We start from the raw sequence: 23,049 nt of genomic DNA on the forward strand, positions 1-23,049 counted from the left end.
TTTAAGAAGATTGTTAAAAACTTTTAAAAGTGTAGTTTCAGTTGCGTAAAGAGGCTTAAAACCAGCCTGAAACCAACACTGGCTCGAACTAAAAAAATCCTGGAGTTGCTTGAAAACAACAGAATAATGTAAGATAAACATACGGGGATTTATTCTGAGTACATATGACTCTTAACCAAATCAAACTATTTATATGATGCACCACCACCTCCTCCTTCCTGTCACATCTGGTGAGGATTAGTGAGAAAATATGCAAATAGCTGAAATGGACCATGAAGACTGCTGTTGTGCTGGTTAACATGGCACCGTGTGAGCTGGTGAGTGGAGCAACAACCAGAGACAACGAAAAACACAAACACAGACGCACATACTAAACCGTGCTGAACCATGCAGGCTGAGGAATACTCTTCCCTAAAAACAAAAAAAAAGGCAGGAAAAATGGGAAGGAAAACACTTTGGGAAAGTGCTCTCGTTCCGGTAATGGGACGTTGAGTAACACAAAACAAACAAACAATACCAGGACAATATTGCTCCAGCGTGTATGATACGAAATGGTTTGTCTAATTGGAATTCGTACGAACTGTGTAAGTGATAACAGCTGACCTGAACCAGACAGGCCGGTGATTTCACAGACTACCAGAGAATACTGACTCACTGAGCGCTGGGTTACAAGAAACTTGGGTGTAGCAGCTCCCCTATTACTGAAACCACCTTTTATTTTTGTTTTTCCCAAGACGCAATACGACCCTCTTTTACAGTAATTTGTTTCCCCCTTAACAAGACCACTACATCCCCAGTAGAAATGATGAACTACAGTCAATCGTGTCTTTTAGAAAGACTAGAATTTTGCAGCTGCAGATGAGCCCTTGGAAGAAAAATCACACGGCTCCCAGATTCATTTATCCAATCAAACCATAAAACAAATAAATAAATAAGAACATTAGCTCCCTGTGCAAGCTGTGCATTTGGCATTAAGGGGACTTGCACCTTCCTTATTCCAGCCTCAGCCAAACTGACTATGACATAAATGAAAGAACTCGATGTCCTGTTCCTCTCCGTCGTCAGATGCGCTCTTTACAAAAGCCATTACTGCCATCTGCTCTGCTCTATAAACCGGCCTTCTCTATACACACACACACACACACACACACACACACACACACACACACACACACACACACACAGGTGAAAGAGTAATAATCGTAGCAGCTTTTCACCAAATAACATGCCTTACTTAACTTAATAAACACGTGCAATGCAAGGTTTTGTTGCATCTTCTTATCCCTTGTGAAGAATCACTAATTAGAACTCGTTTAATTGTCTTTCCACATAAATAAACATGCTTGTGCAGCCTTTAAAACATGTATAAATATGTTAATACATAGAAACCTAAGAGGATCAGATGTAAGAAACGGACATTTCAAATTAAAAGTACATATTGCAACTCCCTGAGGCTGTTTGGAAGGAAAGCCTAATAGTTTAAGATTGTGCATCCCCTCCACTGGTCTAAAGTAAAACTAACCAAATGTCTCCTTAATGCGGACGCATTGTGTGATCGATGTAGACATGAAGGCACCAGCCGCGCACTCGCACATGTTCTGGTTTTGTTCAAAGCTAGATCCCTTCTGGCAGTCGATATTTTAAACCTCATCAGGTGTCTTGAAAGTACTCACATAGCCCTCAGCTCTCATGCAAAAAAATATGACAGCCTTTGCATCTCAGAATCAGAATCAGAAAAAAACTTTATGTATCCCCGAGGGGCAACTGGGAGAGCGAAGAGCGGTACATAAACTTAAAGAGCAAGAGAACAAGTACACAAAGGTGGGTGGGCAAAAGCAGCACATTGTGTTTGATGGCAGACCATTTTCACAAAAGAAAATGCTAGCAAGGCAACTTAAATTGTTTAACAGGAAAGAAAAACCAAAAGACGTTACACATCATTTGACATTGGAGAAAATTTTCTATTCTACAAGAGGCTGCGCTGAGGTATTATGCTGTTTGTAAATCATTTTTAATCTTATTAGAGGATATAAATACCAGGGACATCATGGCTTTGTGGCAGTGACATCAAGCTATGTATAGTTTTCCTTTATTATTACTTTTATTTTTTTATTTATCGGTTCTTTCTTTACAGATTCATTATTTTCTATTTTTATTATGTCACTTCTACACAATTTTAGTAATTCAGTGTTTATTGTTTTAATTAACAATGTATCTGTCTGGTGACCTAATGCTGCAGTACATGCTACTGGGGGTGGGTCAGTGCAACCACAGTTTATTTTGCTTATTATGAAAAATCAGCATGAACAATGAATGACTCATAATCTAATCAAACTGACTGATCTGATCAAACAAACCGAGTCCACTGACCTGTAGCCTCTCGATGATGTTTCTGTAGTCTTTGGAGGTAGTGAGGCCGGAGTCCCGTCTGGAGGTGTTCTTAGCCGACAGTCTCCAGCTGAGGATGCTCTTCTGCACCACATTATTGGACTTGACAAACAGGTTGTTCACCTGACTGTCCAGGTCCACTGGGATGGCGATGGCTCTGCTCTTGGCTGGACAGAGGCCAGAATGTAGATGTAACATGTTCTTTTCACTGAGGAGAGCTTAAACGGGAATAGTTTGTCATCTTACCCACGTCTGAGAGTACTTTGATGCAAGCTTCAACTGAGGCCTTCTGCAGAGGGTTGAGCCAGTTGCAGTGGTACACCCTGAAGACTCCCTGAAGCAGCTGCACGAATACTGGCTGGCGAGTCTGTAAGACAGAGAAGAAAAGAGAAAGGTTAGACTGTAGGTGCAATAAATAAATTTAAAAAAAACTACAGGGTGATTAGAGTAGGTTGAATTCATAACCCATTGTGTGGTGGACAGGACAATGTGAGGACACTACAGCTTCTATTGTGAAAGGGTTAACAGCCTCGGTGGTGCAGTGGACCAGCTCTTCTTTATCATATGCACTCCCAACACAAAACCGGTGTTAAACAGAGAGTACAACTGGTCTCTACCTGGCCACAACCCTACAGTGCAATAAATACCTCAGTTATCTTTCCAAGTATGGCTGCCTGTTACAAAAAGAAAAAGCAAAAGAGTCGAAGCGTGGTCATGTATTGTGGTAATTGTGCAAATGTTTACATACAGCACATCAACTATTTCTACGGGAACCAACTTGAAGCACAAACAGCTCCACAAAACAGATAATAGGATTTCGAGTGGCAAATCCAAAAACCACCAAGTTACTGTAAGAGGGAGCTATAGAGACTGAGGGTGGTGGGTGTGATTTATTGGGAAATTCGTGGGCGACAAGACACGGCTACAGCGAGGTCTGAGAAACAGAGTGGCCGCATTTCATCAGTGCATCATCTGCACCACATCCCAGCACATTGTGTAACACACCCACAGATCTGGGAAGGACAGAGTCTGTGTGCTGACTAAGCTATGAAAAAGTGAAAACCCACACAGTGGACACTTCTTGACATTCTGTAGATAAGGAACACACCCAGAGGTTGAGAAATAAGTCTGGGGAGCTGCTATTACTTACATACATGTGATGAGCCATCTATGCAAAGGGAAGAACGTGATATTTTTAAAGTATAAATATGGAGACGTGCTTGTGAGGAGAAGTTCTCTTTCTCTCTCAAACCAATAAACCAGAGACTTCACAGAGGAATGATCGTCCTTGCAGGATGTATTTCATTTACCTGCAGACTTGTGCTCTGGTCAGAGAAAGGAGAGCTGAAGAAACATGTGACAATGCTCATGACTGTCTCGGTTACATAATGCTCCAGCATGGTATCCGCATGCTTCCTATCACTGGTGTTGTTGCACACCTAAGCAGGGAGAACAAGATATTAGCATGACGCACAGTCACCGAATCAGACTTCCTGTATGTGGGCGACGGGTAACATATAATGACTGTGTGTACACAATCACACAACAGGACTCTGCTTACCCGGCAAATGTCCACCAGGAAGTTCTCAAACAGCTTCCACATGTGGTTGGATGTGTAAATCTCCTTCATCTCCACCTCAGTGTCCACATAACAGTGGTTTAGGAAGTTTATGTAGGCAACCTTCACCTGTTAGAGTCCAGACGAATAAAGTTATTATTAGTTTACTAAACTATACACTCAGTATAGAGTTGGGAGTTTGCTGTTAGCCCTCTTTTGTGCGTTTGCTCCCAGCACCTTTTTCGCACGGGATTAGTTTTACCTGAGGACGTCCTGTGATTCAAATATTACCTACCTCTCTGTGTTTCATGTGGGGCATTCACACGTCATAAACAAACTCTGTGTTTTACTCAAATTCATGTTCATGCTCTGCTACTTTCCACCTCACTCCACTGCATCACAGACAAATAATATAATAATTATAATTAAATATTTCATACTATCCCAGGGGAGAAATCACCAGTCAGTATTTAAATCATCGTTTCATTTGTCTAAACAGGTGAATAGTTCAGTGACATCTTGACTTTTTGCTCTAATATTTGTCCAAACTTTGAATTACAGCAAATCTTTCATAATTCTGACAAGTGACAAGAGGCAGATAAAAAGCCATGAACCAAAAGTCCCAAAAAAAGTAAAAACTCACGTCAAAATCACAGAGATGTCGATTCAGACTGGATTAGTTTTATCAGAGGACCTCGGTGTTACGAGAATTATGATTCAGGTAATTTGAGGTGTAATTTTAACTTTACAAATCACGGACATGGACGATTCCTAAGGGATTAAGATCACAGACGACCTCGGTGATTGTTAGAAATTACCAGAGGTCCCCAGGTAAAACTAATCCCATGCAAATAGGACTTAAGTTGATAAATGTGAAACCTGTTTCTCATTATTTAGTCGTATTCACACAGGACCAGCTCCACCTGGGGACTTTCAGTAATTTCTAATAATCACAGAGGTCGTCTCTGATTTTAATCCCGTGCAAATCGTCCATGTCTGTAAAAAATAAAAATTCCCCGAACCCTACTTTTCCTAACACTCTTATCCCTTAAGTATCATGAAGGACGTGTTAGAAAATCAAAGCCTGGACAGATATTAGGGAGTAAAGTGTAGACGGCTCTTTATTCATTAATCCAAGCATTAATGTGCTCATAAAGGTGGAGCTGATTGTCTCATCAAATCATGTTTTACATAGTTTTTATTATCAGCTGGAATTTGCAAAGTAACTAAAGCTGTAAAATGTCCTCTGACATCCAGTGGAGGGAAGTGGGAAAGTAGCAGGGACATAAATATGCACCATGAATTTGAGTAAAACAGCTGTTTGAATGCACCACATGAAACTCAGATGGGAGGGGGTGGGGGCACTTCTGAAACACATGACCTCACCAGGAAAAACTAATGTAACTGGCCTAATGTGGACTCTGGCATCTCTTTAGAAATAAAATATATATGCATCCTGGACATTAGATTTAATTTCAGTGTACACATATTCTGGATACACTTCACCTCAAAGAAAAAGAAAAATATCCCACCTCAGGAATACAGTCTTCGTGGGTGACGACCCGAACAATATCATCCAGGGGTAACAGGGAGTTACACTTGATCTCAGTGTAGACGTTCTTGCCCTCCGTGCAGACGGCCAAAAGTTCAACCAGGTGGATGTGGTACATGAGAGCGCTGTTTTCATCCATGCGTTCCCGCTCCGAGCGCATCATCTGGACCAGGGTCTGGAAGGAGGCTCGATCGTTGTAGAAGACAAGGACGTCCTCGCCTGAGTTCACCAGCTGAGTGAGGACAATGAAGGTGTAATTACTGCAGTTCTTCAGGATCTATGAAAACCTCTCCTGTCTATAGTATCACCACTCTTTGTCTTCACTAGCATGGCTGAACAGGCAAATCAAAGAAAGTACCAGTACTATGAAATTTAAGCACTTTTGCTTCTTCTCTTCCGCTCTTGAGACTGTTTGTGTGTGCCATGTTGTTCTATTTTTGTTTTTTATTCTTATGTTTGTTTGGTTCTTTTATGTTTGAGATGAATTCAAACAATAAACGAACAATAAATTATGGATTTAATTAGAACCGACACAGAACCCACCTCCGCCATGACAATATCCTGACACTTCTTGATGAACTTGTTCTCCGCCTTGACGATAGTCTGCAGGAACTTGAGATACTGGACGTGGCGACCGTGCGTCTCGGTGCAGTGGACAAAGTGCTGGACCACGCGCTCGTTTATCTCACTGCACAGCTGGAAGTTATTCATGAATATGTGCTGCATGGTGACAGCCTCCAGGATCTGAGTGGGAGAAAAGGGAGTCATCATCCCGAATCCCGAACATCAACGTGACGCTTTGAATCGTGCAAACTGGTCACTCACCCCAGGGTTAAGAAATAAGTTGATGTGCTTGTGGAGAAGAGCCTGGTTCTGTTGGTTCCCAGCACAGAAGTTCTGCAGAAACTCATGAGCCAGTTTCATGATTTCCTGCATTCGAACATCTTCACCCTGGTGCAGATAATACACACCCCAGTTTTATTCATGTTACACTAACGGGGGGACTTCAAGTGTGCATGAACAGTGCAGATGCTGTACTCTTCATGCATCCTATATGCAGTGTAAGGTTGAGGGGAGCACCTTCTCATAGGGGATCTGCAGGAGTTCCAGCACCACACTGTGAGCTCCCATGTTCCTCAACAACCTCTGCTGCTGTTTCTTGCTCTTCTTCCCTGAGGTTCCCTCCTGGACACACAGCTTACTGAGGCGCAGCAGGATCTGATCACAGGCAGCACCACAACTTCAGTTATGAACAATAAGTGGTAAATATGAGAACATATACCTCGACACGCTGTACAAATAAGTATACCTCTTTTACAACTCTGTAATTGTAACTGCTGGTACTTTCTGTCTTCTTTTTATCTGAAGGATCTCCCTGGAAAACAAGAATAAATAATAAAGTCATTGCAATAACATGTAATTTAAATTCCATCTCTTTGCACGTCTCAGAGTACCTTCTTTTTACTCTCAGACTCTGAAGGTCCATCTCCATCCATCCCATCTTCTCCCTGCCTCTTGTAAACCCACAGTTCAGACTTCTCCACAATAGATCGCAGCTGGTCTAGATCGGACTTGATCTGCTTGTAGTTATCAACGTCTTGACTGGTCACCAGCAGCTGGACCTAAATAGTAAAAAAGTGAAATGTGACGCTATCCTTGATGCGTGCATAGTTTGATATTAAAGTGTTGAGTGTGGAATGGCTTGGTTACCTGTTTGAAGGCCATGAGGACCTCCTGCCTCTGGCTGAAATGTCTGAAGAGCAGATGAAGCGCTCCAGATACGAGTGGTGGGTAGTCATGCATGGTCAGGTGCAGCAGGACTCTCAGAAAGGTGCGACCACCATGGTCATCCAGGTCGAGTGGAGTGTTCTCCTCACTTAAAAAAAATAGTCACATGAATTCAATCTCTTTATTTTAGTGGTTTAGTTGTTGTTAGCCATGACACAAAGCTTTGGGAAATCTATAAATTACCTTCCTCCAAAGATTCCCTCTGCCTGTTCCTCAATGTTCTCAAAGTCAAAATTTCCTAAAGACAATTAAAAGAACACAACCTTACAATACAAACAGGTTTAATATTTGTTTATGTGACTATATATTAAACAATGATGACATTTCTATAGTGTTGTCATTACATTATGAGGCTACCTACCGGGCATCTGACCTGGAACATTATTGCTTCCGTTCTGAATGGCAGTGTTGTCTCCTGGGGGGTTGTTCTCATCAAACTCACGTTTGAAAATGCAGAGGAGGCAGGATATTCTGTAGTCTAACCGTACATTCAAAATGAACTAAAGGGAAAGACAAAAAATGTTACACTGTGGATCCGAGGGTTTGTCTTTAAGGAAGAACCAGTTTTCTTTCTTACCTGAAGAATCTCAATGACTTTCAGCTTGGTGTCCATGACCATAATGTCTTCTCTCTCTGGTTCAACCTGAGTTTTAACCACATCTCCTTCGGGCTGATGGGTCGGTGTGGTGGGCAGCAAGCCGCCTCCTCGCAGCACTACCTGGGTCATCAGCTCCCCAACTCCATGAATGGACTTCATCACATTACTGCCAGCTGCACAAAACATGTGACAGAGCAAGACAGATGTTCAGGTCTACAGAAATGAGGAACATTTGAGGGACATCAGATGAGTCATGTTTAAAGAATGACACATTAATGGAGTCTCATGAGTTCTGTGGTTTGGAGATTTTAGTGTGATTGTGCCTTTTCTTTACTTGCTGTTACAGTACCTGTAAAGTTAATTAACAAGGTGCAAGTTAAATTTGTATCAGACGTGGTTTATTCCAGTTTAAAGGGCTCCACAGGCTTCATTTGTCTAACAGCAGACTTGCCAGGATATATCCAGAGGTGGACCCCACCCCGGCTACCCTCCACCATATGTTCTGGGTATGTCTGGGTATGACAGTGTCTTATATCTGTGATAAAGAGATAAGCCCTGCTCCTGAAATTGCATTATTTGGTGTGGTCCCATCTGAGGTCAGACGCCATCGTCTTTGCATCCATACTAACCAGGCATATGATTTTGTGTAAGTGGAAATTCGTTAGGTCTCCCATGCATAGGCGCCGGGTTGCATTTAAATTTTGAGAAGTTGAAGCACTGAATCAGGGGATCAACCCAGAGGTTTTACAATGTCTGGCAGTCATTTTTGAACTACTTTAACCTGGAAGTCCCAGTGAGAGACACTGAGACTACTACTTAATTGAGTCACAATATCTATGTATCAGAATTTGTCTTTTTTTTCAGGTTTTGTTGCTATTATTATATTTATACATTTTCTGTTTTATATGTCTGTGATTGTGTTATTTTCATATATCTTGTGATTGACTTGCTGATTGTATTGTATGTGTTTGCAGTTTAAAAAAGCCAATAAAAATATTAAAAATAATACTGTCTGCATTTTATAATCTTAGTAATTATATTATATTACCAATTGTTAATTCCCATTCTGCACTGTATATACATTATGTCTTCATATTTCTTTGAGTGTCGTTATGTTTCTTATATTTTGTATAGTTTTTTCCAAATTTGATATAGTTTTTCGTATTTATTCTTGTCTCTTTCTGTGCTACTGTGACAAGGTAAATGTCATATCTATATCTAAGTGAATGTGTACCTTTGCTTTCCTCTCCCTTCTCAATCTTGTTGATGGGGTAAATGGTGCTGACGTGCACACAGTCTAAAATGTTCAGTAAGATCTTTGTCAGTCGGAGGAGATCACTAAAGTTGTAGAAACCAAAGTAAATGAGGTTCCTCGCCAGATTCACGACCTACAAAAAAACAACAACAAAAAAAAATCCAAAGGATGAATAATTTCTAATTGAAGTAAACCAACATGTGTCATTATCTGTTCAATTAGGTATTTAAGGAGTTACCTCAAATGTCAGCTTGTTCTTCTCCTTGTCAGAGAAGGGAATATTTTGGGAAACCACCTCTCGCAGATAGTTCTCCACAAATTCCATGGTGAGGCAGAACCGCTCTTTGATCTCGTCTCGGGTGGTTCCGTCATTGTCGTAGCTACACAATAAGAGGAAAGACGCGTGTAAGAGGAGCCATAATAATACAATTCAATTAACAAGAGTTCTCAATAGATTAACTCACTCGTCTATAGCAATTTTAGAAGGAATCTCAGACCACAGACGAGCATATTTGACGGGCGTGACCTGCTCCTGAGGGTCACGGTCCACGTGCATGTGCAGCATCAGGCGGCAGAAAGACGCCCGCAGGTCAAAGGGCAGGTCCTCGTCAGACATGCAGCGCAGGATCAGATCCACGTCCAGCTGACCGGAGATCTTGTTGATGGCCAGGTACTGACGGTCAAGACACATCCGCGCAAAGAGGTTGAGCTGACACCTGGCAGCAAATACGACAGTTTGGATTTATTAGACAGAGAAAAAATGAGCAATACTCAGATAGAGCGTTGAATATAACTTCATTCCTCAGGGTAATGTTTTTAGAAAATGGTTTGTGAATAAAACTGTATTTATTAAACATGTGGCTGTTTTGGGTCATTCTAATATATCTAACCTGTAGTAGCTGACCACCTCCTGGTCCTCCTTCTGACCCTCCTTAGCGTCCTGGGCCAACTCCCGGACGCTCTTACTCCTGATCTCCTTACAGTTGTCTTTCCAGAACAGCCACACCTCCTCCTCATCTTCGGCCTCCACGGGGTTCTCCCCATTTGTCGTCACCTCGATCTCAAACCTGGAGAGGACCAGTCTGGAGAACAACACAGATCTTATTCCCAAGTGTGCTCATTAGGTTAAGTTTTAATAATCGATTTGAGACGAGTAGCTCACTTGGTCTCAATGAGGATGTCGGCGTTGATGGAGTCCAGCACTGCGTTGCAGATGAGCTCCTGTGTCACGGGGATGGATTTGCTCATGGACACACAGAGATCCGACAGGTAGTCCAGAAACCTGGGTACATGATCAGATATTAAATGTGTTTTCACAGACAGTGTAAGAACATAAAGTCCTACATTAGAAAATATGTAAAAACAAAAGCTATATTAGGCACCAACAGTCTTTGCTCTTTATAAAAAACGTTCTTCTTCTTCAGACTGATTCACATTAACTGTTTTTGAAAGAACTAAACCTACAACCTATCCAATAGTTAGCAAATCCCAAACTCATACACAAGCAGTTCCACTCCTACCACACATATTGGACTATATTTACTCTTGGCGCCTTCTATGTCTGTTTTATGATAACAGCCTAACAGTGTCTTCCTGTAAGTCTCACCTCGGCTCCCGGTTCTTCCTCACTAGAGTGACAAATGTGTCTATCTCAGCAGCAGTGATATGTTTCTCCAGCAGCTTCCGGTTATTGTGAAGCAGAGCTGTTATCGTGTCTTCCGCCAGCACATCATATCCTATCTGCTTCTGCATGAAGCGAAACTGTTTGGCTATATATTCCTGTAAAAAGACAAATGTAGGAGATAATTAAAGCAGATGAGAAGGAAGAGATGACACTGGAGCAGAGTCATGGTGGGAAAACCCACTTGGTTCTTCCGGTAGTCCTGCTGGGAGTGGCGGAGAACTCTGTAGCAAAGCCTGCAAATGTGTCTAAAAGGAGCGTGGCGCTGGTCTCCGAGCTCCTCCAGTCGCAACATGGGTCCATCGCCGCTGTCTGTGAAGGGGGCTTGGAGGAGTTTGAAAATCTGCAAAGAAAATTAAGAAATAAACTAAAAGAAAACAAAAAAAACCCAGAAACGTTAAACTCGAGGTTGAAATCGTACCTGTTTAAGGATATTCTGCTCTCTCATGAGTTTCTGCCTTTCTCTGTTGGGCTTGTTAACCATGATCTCCAAAACATCCTGCCCACTGTTGGGAATGTCAACCACGAAGAAAACTAGATCCTCCAGAAGCTTGGTCACAAACCTGGTGAATGCACAAGAAAAAAAAATTCAATTTCCTTTGAGCAACACCAAAATTACACAAAACATACATAAAGCCTAATAATGTGGAGGATTGTCATGCATACCTCCTTTCATTCTGTGTAATGGTACCCTTCTCCAGCTTTCCAGCAATGGACGCCAACACTTTACTTGCATCATTAGCGAAGTCTAAATCACGCACTTCTGCTGGTGGCACCGGCACAATAGCAAACGCCTCCTTGTCTTCTTTCACTGCTGATGTTCCAATCTAGGAAAAAAGCAAAAAGGTTAAACTGCGACTGGTCAAAAGACCTCAGCTACGTTACACACGTTGTCCAACCAACCGGCTACTCACCCGCAGCATAACAGGTTTCTCCTCCTCTTTGTCAATCGGGTTGTTGGTGCTGTGAACCCATGTGTTGGTGCACAGGTGTCTTAGTCGGACATAGGAGCTCCTAGAAGTAAATAATAAAAAAAAGAAAAACCATCAAGAATACAAATAAAAGAAGCTGCGTATTAGTCACTATGGAACAAAGTGAGGAAATGACATATTGGTTTTAAAATCTGATCAGAGACGAGACGTTAGATGCGTTAGGCAAATAAACCCTAAAATCATCTGGGATGCAGAGGAATATTTTAACAGCTGATGTCTCTGATGGATCTCTGCCATTGATCCAGAACCGACAATAGCTCTGTTGTAGGACTCAAGGATTCAAGCATTTTTATTTGTCATTCGCAACCATAGAGAAGCATGAGATGGAATGAAATTATGAACTCAGGCGTTTAGCTATGGGATTAAATAAAAACGGTAAAATTAAGTGATGAATAAAAGTGATAAAAATAAAAAATAAATTAAAAAAAAGCAACATAGCAGCATGAGTTTGTACACGTTTTTTCAATTCACACAGCTCCGCCGGTGTGTCTCATGACTTTGCCTTCACACGTTAAGTTATTAGTCATTGATCTCCACCCTGACGTTAGTTAGACCTGCACAAAGCTCAGGTTATGACTCCAACCCCGGAAGTTTCTATATGCACCGCTAATCTCTGGTAATAAATGAATAAAGACGATGATGAATGAGTTAATACTTAACAGAAATACACTCCTGCACCCATATTAAATACTTTTATTTGCAAATTCTAACTTAGATGTATTTATTTTTGTAGTTAGTGAACAGCTACATGGACAGAATATGTTAAAAATGCTCTCATTACTAATGAACAAACATCACTTCTGTCACACCGTGGTGAGGGCGTCTTGTCTTGGGGTTGTTTTGTCCTGTCATTTCCTGTTTTATTTTGAAAAGTAACTCTCCTCTTGTTTCAGGTCACTTGCCCTTCCTCATGTGTCACCAGTCTGATTGTCTTCCCTGATTCCTGATTGTGTCCACCTGTCCCCTATTTCCCTCCATGTGTTTAAGTAGTCTGTGTTCCCCTTGTCTCGTGCCAGAGTGTTATCGTCGTCAACCTGTTCTCGTGCTTTGCTTCATGTCTTCAACCAAAGTAGTTCCAAGTAAGCCTGTGAATCCTCTCGAAGAGAAAGTTTTGTTTGTTTAGTCTTTTCTTAGTTAATTCCTTAGTCCTGAGGTTTTCCTCCATTCGGAGTGTTTTGTGTTAATTTTATGATTTGTTTCTTTGATTTGAGTTTCCTCTTTCTGGAGAGTTTTTTGTTTTCACTGATCAGATTAACGTCTAGGTTTTTTTGTGGCCATTTGTTTGTCCCTCTGTGAGGGATCTCTGAGCAATCCAATTAAAGCCTTTTTTGTCATCTCTGCATTCTGAGTCCTGAGTCCTGCTTTGAGTCTCGGCCTGACAACTTATGGGCTTTATCTTTTTCAGTTGATCATTGAGTATTTTTTTTTTCTGAATGAATGAGGCAGGAGCCTCAAAGTTGAGACACATTGCATTCACACTCCCAAAGGGATGAGGACACATGTGACCCAAACCACATCCAAATCTTTTTCCGTCCTGTGGGTGTTCACACCTGTGTTTTACGTGATCGGATCTTAATGCAAAGTCTGAACAGGTCCTACAGGGCCCACGACCAAAAATAAACACCAAAAACAGAATACTATGAGAATCCCAGAGGTAGAATGTGTACATCACTGTGTGTTTTCCTGTCACTGCTGCTCAGAGCAACAAGTGAGAAAGCAGGTGTGTGCAGACCGCTTACAGTGGCTTACTGAGCCCAGCGTGTGCGACACGATTAGCCAGTAGTGACCTATACAGCATCATCTCCTCTCCATTAAGCACTAAACCTTTACACGTAGTAAAGTCTAAGCCAGCGCGTCCTTCATTCTCAAAGCATCCAGCTCTCTCCACGTGTGTGTGGGAGTAAGCTTGTGTGTGCTTATTTTGTCAGGCTTTCAGACAGTAGTCATATTTTTGTATTTTTGGCAGGCATTACGTAACCGCCTACTGAAGCTAACAGGCTTACCTTTGTGTAACGACCCCTCCTACCCCCCAGGCATTAATTAGTCACCTGGCTAAATATTTCTGGGTTATCTGAGGCACTATAAACACATTGCTGGGTTGTTTCGCGTTGGGTCGATGAGGTTGAAAGGGGTTCATTTATTACGGCTGGTTGGGTTAATTTGATCCAACTCCTGGTTCATTAATTTCCCCGTTCATTTATTGTTGAAATCTGGTTTTGTCTGGATCCAAGAAGGAGAGTGAAGGGCACCTCAGACATAAGGTTTAAACTGAAGATTTAACTACATTTTTAATAGTTTCTTACTTAATATAATTCACAAGCATGGTTCATAAGTAGGTTTAATGTTTTTTATTCTTTGACATGTATTAACATGTCCGTTTTACTTGCTAAATCAACCCTCTCTAGCTAACTATGACGATAGCTCTTTGAATTTCACAATTTAATGTTTGGTGTTTCAGGGTCTAGTCACCATTTTGCTTTTCTATTCCATCGCATATAATCACATACTTATCTTTAAACTTTAACACAGCATAATAAACAGTGTAGTTCACTAATGGGTCTCTTCTGTGCCTGTCTCTTGACCTGCATTGTATTTCTAAATTGCTTCTGCTAAAAATATTTTTTATTGTTTCCTTTCCCCTTTTTAAACCTATGTTGATAATATCTTACATTGCTTTTCACTTTCAGGATGCCCTTTACCACCTGGTCAGGGACAACAGCTGGAAGTTAGCTTAATTAGCTAAAGCTAGCCTAATTACTGGCACCTTGTACAGTTGATTAATAGGGACTGTTCACATCATAATAAACTAATAAACTAAACTAAAACAAGGGTGACTTCACTATTGTAATTGTAGAACTAGACTTTCACTATTAAAATACTGTGAACAAAAATTAAGGAACAAAGAGTAGCTGCACGGGGCAGACGTCAAATCACAAAACTTTACACTGCTGTTATTTAGGAAAGAGTACAGGATGTTTACAGCCCTTCTGGTTTATGGTTTTACCCCAGAGATACAATAAGGAATATGACATTTTGAAACTGAAAGGTTTTCCCCTTTACTTCCCATCCTCCATGCTGGATCGGTTTTCCGGGACTTTCCTGATTTTAAAATTACCAAGAAATGCAAAATACAAACTCATAAAATGTGACCTCATTCTAGCCAACAACGTTTTCTCCTTTAACTGCACTTCAACCAAAACGCAGAAAAGACGAGTCAACAGTCTGTGTGTTACATAGTCAGTAGGAATGTGACTATAAAGCAACAGGTCATCACAAGATCCACAGCAGACATAACAAAACTGGTCCTTGTCCAGAGTTGCAACACCAAGCGCAATCGTTACCTCAGAAACTCCCTTTGCACGGATGTCCCAAATTCCCCCTCAACAACACACATGACTCAAAAGTTTATTGTAGTCACTGTTTGCATTGTTGTGGTTGTGACATCATTGTGGTCTTGTGTAGAGACGTTTGACATTCAGTATATTTTACAACATTTTACAAGTGCTGTTTTTTTTTTGTTTTTTTTTTTCCACTGAAGTGTTGGGACAAGTTTCCAGTCGAGGGTTATTTGACGTCACTTGTGACATCATGTGTGTGTAATATTTTTGAATCACCTCTTAGATGCTGTAGGCATCTTTTTACACATCCTTAACGCCTTTTTTTTTGTGCATTTAAAGACAGACACGGCAGCAAGAACGCAGTTTTTTTTTGCTTCATTAACACGTCTTCTATCGAACTAGTGAAATGAACACCTCATTTCTCTACACTTTATCTGTGTTGCGCCTCTTATTTGCTCCTAAAATCTCTGAAAGCTTTCTAAGTTGGCTCGTAGCACTGTGAGCCTCGTCTCTGCCCCGTTGTGAAGCTCTTTTTCTCTTGCAGAAGTCTGTCGCGTCCAAATATGGTCATATCCTTCGTATCAGCAACCAATCTGATATATTGATATTATATACAATACGTTGCTATGGTTATATGACGAAGGATTTGAGTAGATTTGGCTTTGGTACATGGTGGTTTCAACGTAAAACTTTAAAGGCTGTTTTCTCTAAATGAGTTTTTCTGTATACTCTGAGCCACTTCACTCGCACGTACACACGCAAAACTTTCCAGATGTAACATGCTGCAGGTATGTACAGAGGGGATTTTTCATATATCCTTCAGAGCCTGATTTATAGAATGTTTTACTCCTAAAACACGGCAAAAGTGATTTTTTTGGACTTATGGAGTTATACAGAGAAATATCTAAAATTCCCTCAGTAAATACCTGGAAATATAATATGCTGACAAAATGAAACAAGAATTTTCAACCTCACTCTAGCCATTACTCAGGTTTCTGTTCTGGAAATGTATGCAAATTAGTGCATATTTAAGTAGATAACTCCTCATTTGCATATGTATATATAAATTCTCAGAGAACCTGTAATACGGAAAAATGATTGTATTCGTGTTAGTAATCAACTGGAGAAGTTCCATGGTGATATCTGTTAGTTAAAATGTTTACCCTATTCACCTGTAGTGGCTTCTTTTTGTAAAAGGAACGTTCTTGCTCACTATTGTGGTTGTGTTTAAGAGTCGTACCTGGGCACCATGCAGTCCCCTCCTCTCAGAGTGGTAGGGTCCAGCTCAAAGATGGAGGATATATCCATACCATCAGGAACAGGCACCAGAGTGTACATGATTTTCTCCTGTGGAGCCCGCAGGCGCCCCCGTAAAGCTTCATTGTCTCCGTCCAGCTGGAGGAGGAAATAATTTGGTGAGAAGGAGAAAATACATCGAGCTGTAGCAAGGAAAACAAACGTGAATGGAAATCAAACCACAGATAAATATGCTAACCACCTGCACCCGTCATGAGGTGGTGCGGAGGTGTATGCAGATTCTGACTTTTTACCTATTTGTCATCACTGACGGTGATTTCACAACTTAAAACTCATTCCTGAAGGAAGTGGTTTCAACCAGAGAAATCAGCAACCGTGATCACTTCAGACCGTTGGGCCTCGTTAGTGGGATGTTGTGATTAAACATCTACACACAACATCCCTGATAACAACACTGCCACCTAATGACACCTTCCTCTGAGACTTGAATCAGCTGAAATGATGTCATGGTGACACCATGTGGTGACCCAGCGCTACTAAAACGAAGGCACACACACACACACACTACATGTACACTGATCAGCCATAACATTAAAACCACTGACAGAAGAAGTGAGTAACATTGATCATTTGTGGTAATTCTGCTGGGAAATTTTTGGACCTGACATTCATTCACTAGATGTTACTTAGACATGTAGCACCCACCTAGACCAGACCAGGCACCCCCACCCCATAGCAATGACACTTCTTGATGGCAACAGCCAAGGTGTTGACCTGGCCTCCAAATTCACTAGATCCCAAACTGATCAAGTATCAGTGGGACGATCCACAAGACACAGTCTGAAGGCCCATGTCCATTCTCTGAGTCACAACTGTTCTGGAGACTATGTAATATTAGGAAGGTGGTCATAATGTTATACCTGATCGGTGTAAATGAAAAAATAAAATATTTGGTGATCATTTTGTGTGCAGATGGAGAAACTGGACACAAAGCGACAACAACAAGTGTCTTATCTGCTTTACCCAAGACATGACAACAACAACAGATTTTTTTATAAGCTGCAGCCAAGTAAAGATTTTATGACAGTACCTGGAAATTAAAAGGTGTAAAGTCCACCACCTGGAGCAGGAAGCAAAGATCCAGCATAGATTTTAACAGATCAGATCAAGCAGATCAGTTAAGCAGCGTTGACGTTGCAAAGCCCTCAGAGATTAGGCCTACTTACTGAAGACCGCTGTTCAGCACTCTCCTCCTCAAAGTCTGGATTCACCTGGAAATCAAACATCCACCTCAGTGTCACTCAAGTCATAATGTCTGCCCTGCTCTGTGCATCATAACATCTATCACCAAATGGTATAGACCCATTTACAGATTGTAAACAATGTTACGGTTTTTTTCTGAGGGGGCGGAGCTTTACTGGAGGCAAAAGATCTCAAACACTGTAGCCTGTAAACGCCGGTTAGCATATTTCAGAGGACTGTTTTTGCAAGAATGGACGAGGAAAACTCATATTTTAGAGAATATACTAATACACTCACTCTCAGAGACCGTGAGCGTTATTTTAAAAAGTTGACTCTTACTGATGGGACTATATTCACCGACCCCTACACCGAGGGGACGTGACCTGAAACGTACAGCTAATGTGGGGTTATCTCGCGGTTAGCATTAGCATTAATGTGTAACAAGAATCCCCCGAATAATGATTAACTTGATGATTAACGTAATTTCAGTCACAAATCAGTCTGACCTATAGCGTCATCCAGGCTGAAACTAATGATGCATTACATATAATCTTATCTGATGAAAGGGGCACATGGTTGATGCTTGTCTCATTCCAGTCCTTTCTTTTAATCACCAAAGCCAATCCAAAGTTGTCTGCAACTTTGGTTTGTGATAAAACTTCGAGTTAGTGTTTTTGATTTTTCGGTTTTGGCCCCAAAAATAAAACAAGACGACATTTTCACGGTTGACGGTGACAGTGTTTGCCTCAAGCTTCCCTCTGTTTTGCCTCCAGCTAACATCATGACGTCAGAGTGACGCAGGCCATGAAGGGGTCTACACACAGATCATCTTTATTTATATTTTTAACCAGAGGTTCTCAAGAGTGTTTCATGCACAACTACATACAGGTGGATTAGAGTGTGAATATCGAAGGTAGAAATGTTGACACACACCTCACCCATCTCAGCAGCCAAATAGCACCCAGTGGCCAAATGCTTGAACCTGAACAGGCTGTTCCAGTAGCCTGCACCCCCCCTACATGGGTCATGATGGACGACCTGATAATGACAAAACCACGATTAAAATAACCATTAACCTGAAACGAACAAAGCAGTGCTTTCAACAGACAACAGAGATCACCACTTTTTACACAAGACATACATAAAAAAAATAAAACTGTTATATTTTGCTAACCTCCACTTCCCACAGTGCTTTGCTGCTTGTGGCAGAGGTGGCTGATTGTCGGCCCGTAGTTCTGAGAAACACGTGTTGTTTCTTCCTGTGGTCGTCACAAGTGAGAAACTTCTCCTGCTCTGCGTGGAACAAGCGCACCACATCACCCTGTAATTACATACAAATACACACGTACACACATGAACCATGTGAAACACAACACTGCGGTTTCAGTTTCGGTTTCAACCATTACTGTGATGTGTAGTCAGATAATGAAGTTGCAACATCTGTAAAAAAAAAAAATTAATTGCTAGATCGGTAGCCGTGTGAAATGTGAGAGTAGCTACCCCTTTGAGGATTGTTTCCTTGTTGTCACTCCACTTCATGAATAGAACAACTTTCCAACTTGTGTTACAGTTCACAGAATTGACCTAAAAGACAAAAGAAGCAAACGTTTTTAAAAGGACATGTATTTTCATTTAGATTTCTATCTGGCCTTTATGAGCTCTGTGAGACGGCAGTCGTACCTCGTTGCACCCTGGGTTGTCAACGAGCTGGTGGCTGCTGGCATGCAGAGGCTGTCCCGCATTCACGGGGTTAAGTACGACCTTGTCCCCAATCACCACCTGCAGGCGCAACACAAATGCAGAGAGATACACTCAAATGAGAGTCAAATTAATGTCATTAATATTAATGAATATATATGAGTGGGATTGATTAATTGAAGAGCTATGACACCTTTTCTTTTCTTAACCCTCAGGCATCTGTTTAATTTACTGCCCTCTTGTAACCTTAGCAGACCTTCTTCTTTTTTTCTGCTCTTAAACCACTTCAGCATTTTACGAAACCAACAAAATCAAATAATTTTGAGGAATTTGATTATTTGAAGTCACACCTTAAACACCTTCAAGTAGCTGCCAAGCTCAATAACAAAAGCACAAAAATGAATTAAATAACATTTTTTCATAGGCCCTATCATGGGAAATGGCTGATTGTACTGTTGAACACTAAAAATGACAAATCTGACCGATTTTGTCATAAATGAAACCCTAATACGGCAGAATGAATGATTTTATTGTGTCATGGCTGAGAGATTATAAAAATATAGTCATAATGGAAGTTAATGTCACATTTTTGTCCACTAAGGTCACAAGAGGGTAGTACATTTTTAAATCTGATGCTACAAAAAAAAATAAAAATGCAATAAAGTCAATATTTTAGATAATCTGAGACCTAAGACTGATCTGAGAAAAGTGCCCCAGCCTCCCAACATTGGTTTTACATAAAAAACAACAGCAGCTTCCGGTTAATGAAACTGGCATTTAAAGGGTCAAAATTTGGTTGTTTTGTAAAGTGCTGAAGATTAAGAGATTTATGCAGAAAAAAATCTCAATCAGTTTTTATAGTAGTTTTTTTCATGGACGTTTTTGTCTGCTCCAGTTTCTGGTCGATATTTTTTTCACAGTTGACTTAAATTTTTTTATTATTTAAAAATTTGTGTAGACATACAAAAAGTGTTACAAAAAATTGTGCCATGGGCACTAACATAGTCAAAATGAAGAGGACGTTTTTGCACAGATGGACAAAAATGTCCCTAAGGTTGCCTGAGGGGTAGAGTGAATACCTGTTGGTGTGTTCTAGCTAAAGTGTAACCTCCAGATGAACACTAGGTGGAGCTGTACACCATATTATCATATGTGAAATAACTGGACCAACCAGAATCATTAACTGTAGCTCTACTTAGTCATCATTAAGGAATGTGAGCAGGTAGAAACGATGAGGAAACAAATAAAACAAATTCTCAGTATCTTTTTTGCATTCGCTTAAATCACGTGTGAGATGTACAGCACGTTAGACGAGTACGTTAAAAACTATTTTTGTCACAATTAGGTGCAGCCTGCACATCTCTTGCTGCACAGATCTGATTTTATGAAAACTAATCCAGTTGTGGAAGTAGTGGAAATTTGTGCCTCTGAGCAAAAACTTCCATTTTGTCCTATAATCGGTACACGGCTTGTCATTGCTCCTGACCATGACGCTGTGTCGGAGCTGAGTCAGCAAACTCTGCACTGGAGCTGCCCTCATGCGTCCCCACAAAATGCAGAGGACAGAATTCCCCGGAGGGATTAATAAAGTGGAACCTAATTAGCCAAACTAATTCCACGAGCTTCCATCAGGTACTAGAAACGAACTGCAGCCTTAGCAGAGGAGAGGTCATGTCCATGTGATGTGTCTTACTCTGCAGCCCACTTAACAATGTTGGGCTTCATCCGTATTTCTGCTTCATTATCTTTGCAACTCAGCTGGTAAAATGCAATGATCACTAAATAAAAGGCAGGAGCCTGAACCAGTGCTGAGATTCTCTCCTAATTAATTCATTCTTACGTATATATATATATATCTATATAAATGCACTATTGAGCACACGTTCCTTCTGCTAATTAAACATAATTAACTTCAGTCCCACACCCTTCTCTACCCACACTGTCTCCCAGGGATCTCAGCTTGTAGAAAGGCTGGATGTAGAACCAGGAGCCCTCGTTTCCCGCCGAGTCCAGAGTCACTCTCATGGCATTCTTCTCCAGCAGTGCAGGTAGTCGCTTGTTCACTGTCAGATATTTATTGCTTTTCAAGTGCAGCAGCTGTTGGCAAGACAGCAAAAACAGTCACAAGACATGGTTAAGACCCACTGCAGACTGTCACAGCAGGACTAAAAGTAATGTGCATTTCTATAACTGCTTTGTGTTTTACGTCTTCTCCAGATCATAATGCTTCCGATAACCTCTGTAGCAGTTCAGGATCATCAGCTTATGCAAATCCCAAAACTGTCCTAAGTGAATGTTCACCTCAGTCCTGCAGTGTGACACCTGAACAGATCATTTCTTAAATCCGTGTCGTAACACAAAGTTTCAAGTTGAACCTCTCATCACAACTGGGGAATAGTTCACTGTGCATACTGTCTCCCTTCTGCATCTCATAGCATAGGAATGCATAAATATTCTTGTGTTTCACATGATCTCATACCTACAGTAGGTGCAACACATTCCTGTGGAAGGAGGCTCGATAAGACTTTGAAACAGACAAATGTATAGCACATCTTTGTGGCGAAGCAATTATTTAAAACTCCTCTCTGACTAAAACACACAGGGTCATATATGGCATTAAACGTGGCTGTATGTCTAATGTGCGAGGGAACTTATCTGACTGGCACCTGAACGCACCTGAATGACATTTCCATACTGGATGACCGTGCCCAGCAGCTTGCGGTTTTCAGACTCATTCTGCTTCTTCTCGAGGTCAGCGGCATGCTAATACACAAAGCAGGAGACAAAGGTGCTCAAGGAAACACATAACACGCAACACGGCAGTAATGAAGACGTCTGGAAATAACGAGTTTTACATGGAGTTTATTGAGGAGGACTGTGTCCGTGGTGCTGTTGCCTCCAGGTTTCGCCGCCTTCCAGAACTGCTTCTGGGCCGAGTATCTGTTCATGGGACACAGTTTGAAAAGGCAGTCTGTGGGAGAAACAAGAAAAGAGAAAGGTAAAAGAGGAGGCGTTAGCATTAATCTCCTCAGACACATGGCTACCCAACCTCAACAAAGAACAAAGCAAATAGGTGGACGGAATATGATGCACGCCATGTTAACCGTTTTGCATACACAACATAACCAGCAACAGTTAAATCTGTACAGCTATTAAATAAACAATATGCATCTGCATGGGTCAGAGAACACACTGCACACTCTTGCTTTTTAATGCTTCACCGAATCTGCACTTAAGATTCAGGATCTGAGGATTGAGCAAATGAGTTGTGCAAGATTTCCAGTAAGTCTTGAGGTACGGATATACCAAACAGACATCCAAGAACGTCAGCCTTCGAAGGCCGACTGTGATCTTACCCAACCTAGTCTATGTCAACCTCAAAGAATGTCAACACATAACGTTATGTTCTCAGCCTGCGTGCAAGGAAGTGAGTCTTTATACCAGCAGGTGGCAGTAGTCTGTATCCATCACACAATAAGGTGAAACATGAATAACTATTAGCTGTGTGGCTATGGGAGCTTATTGAGAACTGTCCTGTAGATAGAGCTCATATCTCCTGCATCATGCTAAGCAGGTCGTTGTGGACACATTTGTCTTTATTACTCTTTAAGTCAAAGGTCAAAGAGGTTTTTATTGTCATTTCAACCATATATAGCAGCTACAGTACATAGTGAGATAAGAGGATGTTCCTCCAGGCCAATG

General features: G+C 41.1%; 1 protein-coding gene across 14 annotated transcripts in view; it reads right to left on the minus strand.

The window, feature by feature from the left end:
• LOC125006285 (inositol 1,4,5-trisphosphate receptor type 1-like) overlaps window positions 1-23,049 on the minus strand; it is an 87,872-nt gene that overhangs the window by 52,277 nt on the left and 12,546 nt on the right. For 6 of the 14 annotated variants that reach the window (XM_047582209.1, XM_047582216.1, XM_047582213.1 and 3 more), the window contains exons 4-39: window positions 22,203-22,318; window positions 22,024-22,110; window positions 21,286-21,444; window positions 19,330-19,428; window positions 19,150-19,233; window positions 18,824-18,970; window positions 18,583-18,687; window positions 17,634-17,678; window positions 17,498-17,527; window positions 16,391-16,545; window positions 11,735-11,834; window positions 11,487-11,647; window positions 11,242-11,383; window positions 11,005-11,163; window positions 10,746-10,918; window positions 10,302-10,421; window positions 10,030-10,221; window positions 9,604-9,855; window positions 9,378-9,519; window positions 9,119-9,272; window positions 7,864-8,057; window positions 7,648-7,786; window positions 7,470-7,524; window positions 7,209-7,374; window positions 6,953-7,120; window positions 6,808-6,873; window positions 6,579-6,716; window positions 6,324-6,449; window positions 6,042-6,242; window positions 5,479-5,730; window positions 3,950-4,075; window positions 3,699-3,827; window positions 3,539-3,556; window positions 3,036-3,062; window positions 2,635-2,755; window positions 2,371-2,555 (exon numbers count right to left, since the gene is read on the minus strand). In XM_047582209.1, the coding sequence (XP_047438165.1) occupies window positions 2,371-2,555; window positions 2,635-2,755; window positions 3,036-3,062; window positions 3,539-3,556; window positions 3,699-3,827; window positions 3,950-4,075; window positions 5,479-5,730; window positions 6,042-6,242; window positions 6,324-6,449; window positions 6,579-6,716; window positions 6,808-6,873; window positions 6,953-7,120; window positions 7,209-7,374; window positions 7,470-7,524; window positions 7,648-7,786; window positions 7,864-8,057; window positions 9,119-9,272; window positions 9,378-9,519; window positions 9,604-9,855; window positions 10,030-10,221; window positions 10,302-10,421; window positions 10,746-10,918; window positions 11,005-11,163; window positions 11,242-11,383; window positions 11,487-11,647; window positions 11,735-11,834; window positions 16,391-16,545; window positions 17,498-17,527; window positions 17,634-17,678; window positions 18,583-18,687; window positions 18,824-18,970; window positions 19,150-19,233; window positions 19,330-19,428; window positions 21,286-21,444; window positions 22,024-22,110; window positions 22,203-22,318 (4,733 nt within the window). The remainder of the gene's footprint in view (window positions 1-2,370; window positions 2,556-2,634; window positions 2,756-3,035; window positions 3,063-3,538; window positions 3,557-3,698; window positions 3,828-3,949; window positions 4,076-5,478; window positions 5,731-6,041; window positions 6,243-6,323; window positions 6,450-6,578; window positions 6,717-6,807; window positions 6,874-6,952; window positions 7,121-7,208; window positions 7,375-7,469; window positions 7,525-7,647; window positions 7,787-7,863; window positions 8,058-9,118; window positions 9,273-9,377; window positions 9,520-9,603; window positions 9,856-10,029; window positions 10,222-10,301; window positions 10,422-10,745; window positions 10,919-11,004; window positions 11,164-11,241; window positions 11,384-11,486; window positions 11,648-11,734; window positions 11,835-16,390; window positions 16,546-17,497; window positions 17,528-17,633; window positions 17,679-18,582; window positions 18,688-18,823; window positions 18,971-19,149; window positions 19,234-19,329; window positions 19,429-21,285; window positions 21,445-22,023; window positions 22,111-22,202; window positions 22,319-23,049) is intronic. The other 8 variants (XM_047582214.1, XM_047582220.1, XM_047582212.1 and 5 more) reach the window with 3 other exon arrangements.

This window comes from Mugil cephalus, chromosome 4 (assembly GCF_022458985.1).
Source record: "Mugil cephalus isolate CIBA_MC_2020 chromosome 4, CIBA_Mcephalus_1.1, whole genome shotgun sequence".
Lineage (NCBI taxonomy): Eukaryota > Metazoa > Chordata > Actinopteri > Mugiliformes > Mugilidae > Mugil > Mugil cephalus.